This window comes from Heterodontus francisci, chromosome 37 (genome assembly GCF_036365525.1).
Source record: "Heterodontus francisci isolate sHetFra1 chromosome 37, sHetFra1.hap1, whole genome shotgun sequence".
Lineage (NCBI taxonomy): Eukaryota > Metazoa > Chordata > Chondrichthyes > Heterodontiformes > Heterodontidae > Heterodontus > Heterodontus francisci.
The window spans coordinates 41,030,093-41,043,380 of record NC_090407.1 but is presented as its reverse complement, the minus strand read 5'-3'; the positions used below and the strand labels follow the sequence as shown (position 1 = coordinate 41,043,380).

General features: G+C 41.1%; 1 protein-coding gene across 1 annotated transcript in view; it reads right to left on the bottom strand.

The window, feature by feature from the left end:
• Nucleotides 1-11,402, bottom strand: part of LOC137352268 (ubiquitin carboxyl-terminal hydrolase 48-like) — a 43,058-nt gene extending 31,656 nt beyond the window's left edge. Inside the window, exons 1-3 of the mRNA XM_068017560.1 lie at nt 11,272-11,402; nt 9,393-9,515; nt 2,767-2,828 (exon numbers count right to left, since the gene is read on the bottom strand). Of these exons, the coding sequence (XP_067873661.1) occupies nt 2,767-2,828; nt 9,393-9,473 (143 nt within the window). The 5' untranslated portion in view covers nt 9,474-9,515; nt 11,272-11,402. The remainder of the gene's footprint in view (nt 1-2,766; nt 2,829-9,392; nt 9,516-11,271) is intronic.
• Between the last annotated feature and the right edge of the window lie 1,886 nt (nt 11,403-13,288).

Sequence of the window (13,288 nt, the reverse complement as noted above, 5' to 3'; positions counted from 1 at the left end):
ACATAAAATGGAGTCAAGAAAGTCTGGGATTTAATTTGGAATCCAGTTTGCAACAGAGGAACGCTGTCACCTCGAACTATGAAGATATGCTTTGTGTTAGCAAACAGGTTAGTCTTTATAGCTACCCTGGAAGTATGCATGATGTTGCCCTTCCATGAATCTGAATCAGTTTAAATATTCCTTCCTTGATCAAAACAGTGAAAGAATACAATCATGTGGATTGTACTATGTTTAAGTAGAAAATGAAATAGCATTATTCTGGGAAGTACAGGCCAATCAGTTTAACATCCAAAGTATGGAAATGCACCAGTATTTTATTAATACTACTGTTTATCAATAGAGTTTGGAGCCTCAAGTATATGTCAATATGCTTTTAGAAGAAACTGGCGATGCCTCAGAATGTTCCCTCTAAGTTGTGCAGTAACCCAAAAGTTCCCAGGCAGGAAGTCTGCCCCTTCAAGTTATTGCTTGTGCACAGTCTCGCAAAAAAATTAAAGAACCTGTGCAATTAAACAAATCCTCTGCATACGACAATGTTGCTCACAAACCTAGTGAGATTCTTGGATTAGATCACTAAATTGGTGGGCAGCAACAACTTGAATTTATATAACACCTTTAATGTAACAAAACGCCCCAAGGTGCTTAACAAAATTGCTATCACTAAAAATATTTTTGACAGCCACAGAAGGAGTTTGACCAAAAGCTTGGTTGAAGACATAGGTTTTAAGAAGCATCTTAAAAGGAGAGGTAGAGACGGCGAAGTTTAGGCAGGGAATTCCAGAGCCTGGGGCCTAGGCAGCTGACAGCACAGTGATGGAGCGATTAAAATTGAAGATGCACAAGAGGCCGGAAGTGGAGGGATGCAGAGATCTTGAAGGCTTGTAGGGCTGGAGGAGGTGAGAGGGATAGGGAGGGGCGAGGCCATAGAAGGATTGGAAAACAAAGATGAGGATTTTAAAATTGAGGCACTGTCAGACTGGGAGAAAATGCAGATGGCAACAAGCTCAGAGATAATGGGCGAAAAAAATTTGGTTAAGGTACAGACAGCAGAGTTTTGGATAAGCCAAAGTTTATATGTAGGAGTGAAAGATGGGAGGCTGGCCAGGAGAGCACTGGAACAGTTAAGTCCAGAGGTAGCGCAAGTATGGATGAGGTAGAGTGGGAGTCAGGCAATGTTACAAGGATGGAAGTAGGCAGACGAGACGATGGAGTGGATATGTGGTCAGAAGCTCATCTCATGGTCGAACACAACACCAAATGTGCGTGCAGTTTGCCTCAGCTTCAGATAGTTGACAGGGATGGAAACAGTTGTCAGGGAATGAAGTTTGCAGCAGGAGCCTAAGACAAGAGCTTCAGTTTTCCCAATATTTAGTTGAAGGAAATTTCTGCTCATCCAATATTGGGTTTCAGACAAGCAACGTGACAAGTCAGAGTCAGTGGAGGGATCAAGAGAAGTGGTGGAGAGATAAAGCTGTGTCTTCAACGTACATGTGGAACCTGATACATTTTTGAATGATATTGCCAAGGGGTAGCATTTTATGAGAAATAGAAGGATAGATCCTTGGAGGACTCGAGAGGTTGCGGTGTGGAATTAATGTTGCAAGGATCAACAATTGATAGAATTCAATTCATTTATTTATTTTATTTATTTAGAGATACAGCACTGAAACAGGCCCTTCAGCCAACCGAGTCTGTGCCGACCATCAACTACCCATTTATACTAATCCTACATTAATCCCATATTCCTACCACATTCCCACCTTCCCTCAAATCCCCTACCACCTACCTATACTAGGGGCAATTTACAATGGCCAATTTACCGATCAACCTGCAAGTCTTTGGCTGTGGGAGGAAACCGGAGCACCAGGCGAAAACCCACGCGGTCACAGGGAGAACTTGCAAACTCAGCACAGGCAGTACCCAGAATCGAACCCGGGTCACTGGAGTTGAGAGGCTGCGGTGCTAACCACTGCGCCACTGAAGTTTAATTTCAGGCTTTTGGAAAAAAAAATTGAGCCTTGCCAAATGATCAAAAATCAATATTAAGCCAACAAATCTGATTAAGGATGGAGATGCAGCATTTGAGGTTCAGTTGAAGCAACTTATTTGAAGGTAATCTGTAAATCTTCGAGACCATATTTAGAACACTATGAGCAATTCGAGGTACACCCGGGCCACAATCCTGGCAGTTACGCCGAGATCATGCCCAGCAGTGGCCGCTAGCATCGATAAACAGACTGGGGAAACGTTTATTGACCAAAAATACTTGGAATAAAATGCATTCTAAAATCAGAAGGCTGCAGCAATGACTGCTAAAGTTGAACACTTTAGAACAGCATGTAAAAGTTAAAAAGATTTACAAAAAGAAAACGGCAAAAAAATAATTTAACTACAAGTAGTTGGACAACTTATTAGTGTTGCTGATAATAGAGGAAAATGTACTAAGGTGCAATCCAAGAACAAAGCCCAATATACAGCAAGGCCTGGGATGAAGTGGTGCTTCTATTTCTCCTGTGTGACTTAATTCTTCGACGGAGGCAGCATTCCAGCAGATTTTGCTGTTTGTATGTGGAATTGATGAATGAGAAAACCATTTGCAAAGTAAGGCCCAAGTACAAATTATACTCGAAAAGTAACTATAATTCTTTCCCTACCCACTCCCCAAAAATACGCACAGCAGTTTAAAATCTCAGGTGATTCGTTGGAACAGCAAAGTATAATTAAATAACACAGCAGAAATTATACAAAAATAAAACAAAATGTCACCTGATAAACTTTTTCCATTCTTCGACAAAAAACTGGGAAACAACGTACAGAACATCAGTCTCCTGGAAAACATATTAAGGAACTGTAAATCAAAGCCTACATGATTATGGAACTAAGTCAGTCAATCAGTCAAAGCAGTTTTCAAGTAAATTCTGTCCCACGGGAAATTACGCTCATTTCAATAAAAACTTTTAGTCATCGCGTTCCTAAAAATGTTACAATTTTAAAAATAATTTTCTTTTGTAATACACAGCAACTAATCAACGTTATAGTCAACATCTCTGTTGTTCCTTGAAAGCTTGCTGTTACCCTAGTTGAACACAGTGTTTTATCAGTTCTCCATATTATAAACATTTAAAATCACTTTGCCATAGTGGGTGGTGCCAAGCAGAGTCCAGTGTTTCTTCACAAGAGAATAAAATCAGAGTTAAGTCTCTGCAGGATGCTCTTGTGTACCAAACTGCCAACAGAATAATATTTGGCAGCCTGGGAACCAGCAATTTGCCATCAGCCCTTTCCACTGCTTTTCCTGTCCCTATTTGTGTGTTACATTTGTAACAATCCATCAGTGAGCCAAACACCACATTCTACCCTCACTATTTATGTCAAACCCCGGGCGTCCCCTTCACAACACTGCTAAATCCTAGAATCCTAGGCCAGCATTTATTGCCCATCCCTAATTGCCCTTGAATGGAGTGGCTTGTTAGGCCATTTCAGAGGGCAGTTAAGACTGGAATCACATGTAGACCAAACCAGGTAGGGGCAGCAGATTTCCTTCCCTAATGCACATTAGTGAACCAGATGGGTTTTTACAACAATCGACAATGGTTGCATGGTCACCATTAGACAAGATTTGAATTCCAGATTTATTAATTGAATTCAAATTTCACCATCTGCTGTGATGGGATTCAAACCCATGTCCCCAGAGCATTCGCCTGGGGCACTGGGTTACTAGCCTAGTGACATTAGCACTATGCCACCGCCTCCCCTAGAATAGTATCAGCTACATTTATCCGCCTCTCACTAATTACCATGATCCCACCAAACGACTCTCCAGAAACACATCTAGTTGCCTCAATCACATTTAATAAACAGCCCAGTATTACGGTCAGGTGAGGAGGGGCACAGTTACCCTCCTGCCCTTCCTCTCATTTGACCGCAACAGAGTTTATTCCTTTTTTAAACATTGGTTGTGCTTACCAGCTCAGTGAATGTTTTACCTTTTACCTTTAATGTGATCGTGAAAGAACCAATTGGACACGTTTTCTTGAGTTTAAACAACAGGTGAATTTATTATACTTAACAATCTAAAGCTGATCTAAAGCAAAAGCTACGCATTCACACACACATTCACACAAGAATCTCACACACACAAACAGATTACAGAATGAAAAGTAGATTTTGTGATTGGATTAGAGTCCAGAATAAAAAAAAAAGTCTGAGAGGTTGGATGATTGGGTGATCTTCCAGTTGAAGTTGTATTCTTGAATTCTTTGGCTGGTCAAAGTGCGCTTTGTGGCTGGCCCGCTTGGCTCAGAGTTTTCTTGGAGGCAGTCTTGTAAGTGGCTCTCTTCCCCTGGGTCTCTGTAGCAATCTGTAGGCTTGGAGGGTCCACAGTCGCAGAAGGTTTTCAAACAATGTTTTCTGAAGAGAGAAAGAGGAAGGCACACAGCCTCGCTGCTACTGCAGTCTCAGTTACTGCTGGTCTCTTTGTTCAAGGAAACACCCAGCTTTCACATAGATGGACAGACGGTCACAAGACTGCCTCAGTGTATTCTTTGGAACCTTCTAATGAGATTCAAGGTATGGAATTGGCTCCACATGCCCCAGGATGCCAATGTTTACACTTTGAAGGGTTTGCTCTTTCAAAGTCAATGTGTCAGGATCGCCTTGAATGCCATGCTAATGAAGCAGTCTTAGGTAATTCAATCTAGAGCAAGCCATTGTTCTGGGCCCAAGGTCCTCAAACTTCTGTCTCCTGTTGGAGGCCTTGAAATGTGAAAAGGTGGTTCAGATGCAAATTGCAGGGGCTATCTCAGCTGCCAGTTTTTAAAAAGTTAACTATAGGATTTTTTCCCATTAAAAGTTTAATGTAAGTTTCCAACTGATGAATTAATATTTCTCATTTGGCACATCATGTTTTCTTGACACCAGGTAATTTATTAACATCCTTTGTTCAAAGCAAGTGCTACCAGACTCGTATTCTGAATTTGGTGCTCCCTGATATTTGAATCCTATACCACCATGAGCAATGTGCCTGGATCAGCCTTTTCAATTCTCTCAGTAATTTTCAAAAGTTCAAATCAAGTCACCTCAAAAATCCTTTCTGCTCCAACAGAACCAGTCCAACTTTCATTACCATTCTTCACAAGTCTGAGACTTATATCAAGTGATGAGCTCCATTTTATGTCAACCAATTATACACCTTGCATTTGCTGACATCATAAGAACAGCAGTTTACTATTCGGCCCTTCAAGCGAGCTATGCCATTCAACATGACCATGGCTGATCTTCTACCTCAACTCTGCTTGCCTGCCTGCTCTCCATATCCCTTGATTCTGAGAAAACAAAAATCTATTGATCTCAGTCTTAAATATACTCAACGATAGAGCATCCGCAACCCTCTGGGGTAGAGAATTCCAAAGATTCACAACCTTATGAGTGAAGAAATCTGTCCTCATCTCAGTCCTAAATGATCAACCTGAGGCTGTGCTCCTGTGTTCTAGATTCCCCAGCCAGGGAAAACCACCTCTCAGATTTTAGTCTTGTGCAAGTGAATGAGTTTTGTGTAAATTAAAATCTCATCCATAGTATCTGGAAAAGGACTAACATTTCCCAGATTACTGTGCATCTATTGAACAGCTTGCTGGAGATTTTCATCTACATAATCAATTATTCGAATACACCATTTGCTTGAAGGAAAGACTAGTATTTATATAGCGCCTTTCACAACCTAGGACATCCCAAAGTGTTTTATAGCCAGTGAAATACTTCAGAAGTGCCGTCACCATTGCAATGTAGTAAATGCAGCAGACAATTTGCCCACAACAATGCCCCACAAACAATAATGGGAGAATGACCAGATAATCTGCTTTATGTTGCTCGAGGGATAAACATTGGCCAGTATACCATGAAGAATGCCCCTGCTCTTCTTCGAATAATGCATGGATCTTTTACGTCCACCTGAGGGGAAAGATAGGAGAGAATGAAGTCTTCCTCATTCAAGGCAAGAGAATGAGATTGGGATAGGGCTTTAGTATGAAGCATTCCCTCTCTATAATCCCTCCCTCCCACAGAGATCCACTTTGAGTTTCCTCACATACCAGAAGCTGATCCAATGACAGATCTTGGGTGCACTCTCCAGAAACTCCACTAAGGTGAAAGATGGCTTTTCACATTAAGTTGGATACCAATACAGAAACAAAGTCAAGCAGCAAAGTTAGTACATTTATAAGATTTTTTCAGAAGTAAGATTTGGGGCAGGGGCCCCAAGGAGAAGGAAGGAGGAGGAAGAACAACAGAGGGGACAGGAAACATTCTTCCTGGATTTTCCTTTCCATGTTAAGATGCAGGGTGCAGATGTAGCACTCTCACCTCTAGATTAAAAAAGATGAGAGTTTGAGCCCTAAATCACATTTTAAATGCAACAGGGCAGGGAGGAGGGGGGGATGGATGAGCAGGGGGGAAATGGAATTTCCGTGAAGTCAATTATACCAATGTTGCACCTTTAACAAAGTGCTCCACCCACCAATGGCCTGTAGAGGGAGTTATGCACAGGTTTCCTGGGTCTGCTCATTTGCACATCCATTGCAGTAGACTTTGTCAAAATCTGAGCAAAATAAGTGCAAGTTGCTAAACTGGATGGAAACTCACATTGCAGCCTTTAAAAACACTGTTCAGCCTGTGCACTTCAGCAGCAGACCAGAAGACAACCAGCCAAGAACAGTGGTGGACTCTCATTTCACTGAAATAACTTCACGCTATGTCTTATCAATAATTTTGAGAAGTTTGACAACATCAGCAAGGCAGCAGCTGGGCACAGCACCTAGTCAGAGAAGAACGTCGCTGAATTTCACTCATTCAGATGTAAAAGCTCTTCTGGAAGGGAGTAAAGGCAGGTGAAAGACGTGTGGGTGCCACCAAGCCACTCTGAAATGTCAATTGTGCCAACTCTCTCACCCACAGGACGGTACTACAAACGGTTACACATCCTCCATAGAGCAGACAACTACTAGGGACACCTCTGCCTTTTCTTACTTACCTATCTTTGGCACTAGGACACTCCACCCTTTTACAGCACGATAATTTTTCACAATTCACTCTGGTAAACTTGGCATCTTGCACTGTGGCTAATCCAACTCTCCTTGCATAATTCTATAATCCTTTCTCCATTAACATGACTAACGACAGCAACAAATGTCAGGTCTTTGGTCTTGCCCCATTACGATACTGGCCACCCAAGCGGAACTTGGGAGATGATATCAAGCTGACATGGAGATACAGCACCTCAGCCCCAAGATCCTTTTGTACCACATGCAGAACCAATCACTTCTCACAAATCTGAGCCTTTGTGCCACTTAGAAGAAAAGGTGACAGGCATGTGTGGGAAGCACAACATTAGGAAGCAGTAGGACAATTGTGGGTACTTCGTAATGTATGAAAATAGATTACGCAATGGCAAGGAGCTTTGTTATTCATGGAGGCTACAATCATACAGAAAATAATTAAAACATTTGGTGATAACTAATTATTCAGGTGACAATTAAAGCAATATTATGCAGGGGCAGTGAGGGCTAAAAGAAAGGTTCATGTTGTAGGATGACGAGTGATTTGAGAGAATGTCCCTTGCTTTGAAAGTGGGGAGATGGTGGTCAGACTGTGATAGTGAAGATGGACTGTGTTATGGAAGAGAATGCGCAGAGATGATCTGTGTTTTGATGGCACTTGCAACAGTCATGGAGGACTCCTGTGAGAGCACTCACCATGACCATCTACTCCATGTAGTCCTGCATTCAACTGAAGAGTCTTCTCGTCAAACTGGTCAAAGCCCTTCCTGAACTGTGAAGTCGTGAAGGACAGAACAGGCTCCAAGTATTTCAGATCTCATCTCCCATCCTGACCTGTTAGGCAGTGAGATCACTAACACCTCAACGGTCCTCTCAGTCTCATTGAGGCATGTGCCTCATTGTGGTGCTTGCACTTATGGTCACTCATCAAACTATAGTCTTACCTCGCAGCTGCCCTGCTGTAATGTCAAAAAGGTGATGAACTGCCCCTCTCTCCTACAAAGGGCAGCAGTGACTCAACAATTACACAATTGCTGCACCCTGGCTGATATTAGATCAATCCTCATAGCAGCCTGAAATGACCCTGAGCTTTGGGAGTTGGGGAGGGGTGGGGGTGGGCATGGGGAGTGTGCACAGTGGTCACTGTCATAGCAACAGAGTTACACATGCAGATGAGTGTTGCTTGAGTTCTTTCTGTAGCAGGTCTCAAGATGCTCTACTGCTTCATGGTTGAAAATGGCTCCAAATTCTCCTCAGCACCAATGTGAGCTCCTCCTCCATAATAAAAATAATGGCCAACAGGGAATGCCATAGCTACTCCTGGCAAGTCCTGAGTGCCAACTGTGGGGTCTGAAAGTTGTCTGGTGGCTGGCCCTGTGAAAAGCAAGTACAGGTATTTGCAAACAAAAAGCCTAAAAACACTCTTTAGAAATTGGTGTTCAAATGCTCCAGAATCTTTGGGCACACATACTCTGCACTTCCACCTCAATCAGGTGATCCAACACCTGCTGCAGCTCATATATTTCAGTCTAACTTACCAAGAGTGTATTAGCAGTGAAAGCCCAGGAAATTCTCAGCTGCTACACCTGGTTCACTTTGACAGATGCAAACGAGGCCAGTAGGGAATCTGCGGGTGGATTATGGGAAGGTTTTAAAAACAGTGTGACGGAACTCAGGGAATCACTTTAATGGCAGAAAATGGGCAGAAACAACTTTATTTTCCTGTGCCATTTATACACTGCTAGTGTGTTGAAAACAGCGACGAAATTCCACCCACCCAAATGCAGTGCTCTTAGAGTACTGCACTGTGGGCAGGGACATCCTGTGGATGATGCTAATCTAAGCGCAGGTGAACGTCAAAGGGTGAAACAGCACTATTTGAAGTGCAAGAAGTTCAAAATTCCTTCCTCAACCCATGCAATCATGGCAGATAAACTGGTCATTCATCCCAATGTTGTTGGTGGGACATTGCAAATGCAAAATGGCAACGACAGCGCTACTTTCTGCATTTCTAAACTAATTTTGGTGAAACACTGGCAGAGATTACAGTGATGAGGTGCTCTATAAATTCAAGTATTTAACATGTAAAATAGCCTAGCATGCACCTCTAGACCATGTTTTACATGCTTCCAACAGCCAACTTCTGTTGCATGGAAAAAGTTACCTATTTAACATGAATCATTTCTCCCACAGGTAAGCAAATAATTGCAGTTGCACAATTAAGTTATATATCAATTTTTCACATGCCAGATTCAGTAGAAACAGAAATAGATAATTTATGCTTGTTTTCCTGAATGTATAGTTAATAACAAATAGGAACATCTCGTCAAGCCCACTCACCTCAGGCCATTTGATTAGCAGCGGTCTGTTTTTATCTTGAAAAAGACACAGAAGTGCTGATTTCTGCTCATTTGCCATCATCTTGCTCAGAGTCTCATTCTCTTCACCCTCCTTTTCTAATACCTTCTCCACAAAATAAAAAGCTTGCAGTTAGACGTAGGAAGTCATGCTAAACCTTTTATAAACCACTGATTATGCTTCAGCTGGAGTACTGTGTCCAATTCTGGACACCACACTTAAGGAACAATGTCAAGGCCTTGGACAGGGTGCAGAGGAGATTTACTAAAATGGTACCATGGACGAGGGGCTTCAATTATGTGGTGAAACCAGAGAAGCTGGGTTTGTTCTGTTTGCAGCAGAGAAGGTTAAGGGGAGATTTCATACAGGTGTTCAAAATTATGAAGGATCTTGCAAGAGTAAGTGAGGAAAAACTGTTTCCAGTGGCAGAAGGGGCGGGTATCCAGAGGACATAGATTTAAGAGAAAAAGAAAAATAACCAGGAGGGAGAGGAGGATAAATGTTTTCTATGTGGCAGGTTACAGTGATCTGCAATGCATTGCCTGAAAGGGTGCTGGAAGGAGATTTAACACTAACTTCAAAAGGGAATTAGATATATACTTAAAAAGGAAACATTTCCAGAGCTATGGGAAAACAGCAGGCGATTCGGACTAACTGGATAGCCCTTTCAAAAAGCCAGCACAGGCACCATGGGCTGAATGGACTCCTACTCTAAAATTCTATGATTGTATGGTCTGGAACTATATGCAGCTCACTGCCACACAACTAATTCCAAAAGATTAAAAACTGCATCCTTTAATTACACTTCATATCCTGCAACAAACAGAGCAATTAGTGAAGAAAAAGTGACCATAGCAGCACTTATATAAAATATTTAGCTATAGGATGATTCTATAACTCGCTATGATAAAAGAGGAGGTAAAATTATATAATATTGTTTAGAGAGGAGGTTACAGGGTGACATGTTAGCTAAGTAAAGATTCTTCCCTCTAGTAGCGAAATACAGAACAAGGGAAAATAATCTTAAATTAGAACTAAACTCATCAAAGGCAGATCCAGGAAAAAAAAGTTCTCACATAAGCAGTTTGAGAAGATGTAGAACGCACTGTTCCTGAAGGCCACTGAAGGGGTGTTTACAATGACACAAAATTAAGGTGGGGGCGGTATAGTTAATAGAGAAAAATTGCAAAACAATAAAAGACGATATTAATAAACTTGCAGAATAAGCCTGTAAATGGCAAACTTATTTCAATATAGGTAAGCGAGGTGGTGCATTTTGGTCAAAACAATAAGGAAACCACATACCCCTTGGAAAATAAGAGTCTGAATGAGATAGATGAGCAAAGGAATCTAGGAATACAAATCACAAAGTAGCTACACAGGTTAATAAGGCCATTTAAAAAAAAGCAGCCAAAACACTGAGCTTCATCACTGGAGGGATAGAATTTAAAATCAGAGATGGTGCATTAAATTTGTATAGAACCTTGGTTAGACCACACTTGGAGTACTGTGCACAGTTCTGGTCTCCATAATATAAAAAGGATATAGAGGCACTGGAGAAGGTACAAATACATTTGCAAAAATGATAGAAGAACTGAGCGGTTATGTCTATCAGGAGTGATGGAACATGCTGGGGTGCTTTTCTCTAGAAAAATGAGGAGGACATGTCTTTATGGTATGAAAATGTTTAATAGGGTAGAGAGAAAATTTTTCCATTTCTGACTTGCTGTCAAATATGATTGATGAATTTTGTTGTCCTCTTCCAAGGAAGTATCTATCTTGCTATGCAAGAAACAAACCAATACCACTTATAATAATTAGGCTGAAGTTTATTTTTCTTTAGATCAAGTATTGCGATTACCTGACACTGTACACAAGGCGAATGATAATGTGGGAACTCGGGTGATTTTGGGAAATAAGCCTTTAGTCTATGCCACGTTTCAACAGACACGAGCCTTCTTTCAGTTTCAGATGTGCATAAGTCCCCTGTTGAAAAGATTTGTTAATTATTAAACTTTTTACAGTTTATTCAGTTTATTTACTAAAACAGTGATGTGATTTTGATCAAAAGCCTTCCTAGTTTCAGATATTTTCTGGGTAGCAGAAAAAGGAGTTTCACCTACAGATCCTGGGACAAAGTGGAAATTATACATTTCTTGGACCCTTACTCTGGAAGCATTGGAATTTTACCTCACGTAATTATCTCGTCATATTTTGTACTTTGAATAGGATTGAGAAACGTACAATTTTTAATAATGGATTCTTACAATTTTGATTGTTCTGACCTAAACCTTTCTATATGGTAATGACAAGGTGAAATAAAGTAATAAAATTCGAAGATAGTTAACATATATACTTTCCATGTACAACTCTGTCTACCTTTCAATTTGAGACTCCGCTTTCCTAGTTAGTATGCAGTAAGACTTCCTATGTGTGTGGTCAATTTAAAGATCACTTTGCAACATACATCCTTCACCTCAAGATAAAATTAAACAGGTGTGCAAAACAGCAGTTAGAAGCAGACAATAAAAAAAAGGTACAAGAGAGTACTTTCAGAAGATACTGCCCCACCTGTATAACTGTTCAAAGATTATTGAAAACATCAGATTAGTTAATACTTTCCTTCTCAGATATCTGCCATTTCAGTTTTTATCGCATTCCAGGACACACCTGTAATACAAACCATCAAAGCAGCTACCAGGTGTGTGACTGAAACTTGGAATGCATGTGACCAGAGAAAGGAAATTCAGCAGTGGACTTAATTACTTCCTGAAAAGTAAGGGGGTTTTGCATCATATTTTTGAAACAATTAGTTGAGGAGAATATTTAATACTCAAAATACCAAGCTATTATCCTTTATGGAGGAGTAACTTACAATTATAAGGGACAAATGAGGGCAATTTTCAGACCTTGTGCTGTCAGAGGGGAGCTTTGACCATTGAAATACTTAATTGGAAGTTTGCAAACACATTGCATGCATCCAGCCATTAATTTAAATGATTGCATGTGATGTTCCAAACTTTTAAGGTAATGGTTGAAAAATTGTGTGTGGGTTGTCAGCATTTCAGGTATGTACTCTTGGTGGGCGAGGCTCACTGCTGGGAGTGCCGAGCCAGAAACCGGCCATGAGTGTCTTCCCAGTACGACAGACTGAATCTCACTGACTAAGGAATATGTTTACTGAAATATCTTATGCCATCGTAACAATTGACAGAGACTATTTTTCCAAAGTGAAAAGTTGAAAACAATGCAAAAAATGCAGACTCTGTTTAAACATGACAGAAGAAACTTGCTCTAATTTCACACTTTATGAACTTCAAAAATTACATCAGAATGTTTTTATTTTGTAATTGGGTGGGCAGATTGATTTAATTCTGAAAAGCCAAAGCAAAGTGATGCTTCCTTTGGGCAAGAAACCCTCAACCGAAACAGGTGGCACAGTGGCGCAGTGGTTAGCACCACAGCCTCAACTCCAGCGACCTGGGTTCAGTTCTGGGTACTGCCTGTGCAGAGTTTGCAAGTTCTCCCTGTGTCCGGGTGGGTTTCCACCGGGTGCTCCGGTTTCCTCCCACAGCCAAAGACTTGCAGGTTGATAGGTAAATTGGCCAATGTAAATTGCCCCGAGTGTAGGTGGGTGGTCGGAGAATGGTGGGGATGTGGTAGGGAATATGGGGTTAATGTAGGATTAGTATAAAATGGGTTGTTGGTTGGCGCAGACTCTGTGGGCCAAAGGGCCTGTTTCAGCGCTGTATCTCAAAATAAACAATAAAATCTTCTATCCCAGCTTATTTGGACTCTTTCCTATTTGAACATAGATCTTTTGCAAAGACGTCTACAATCTAGCTTCAGTCAATGACAAAGGTGAGACATCCAATTAA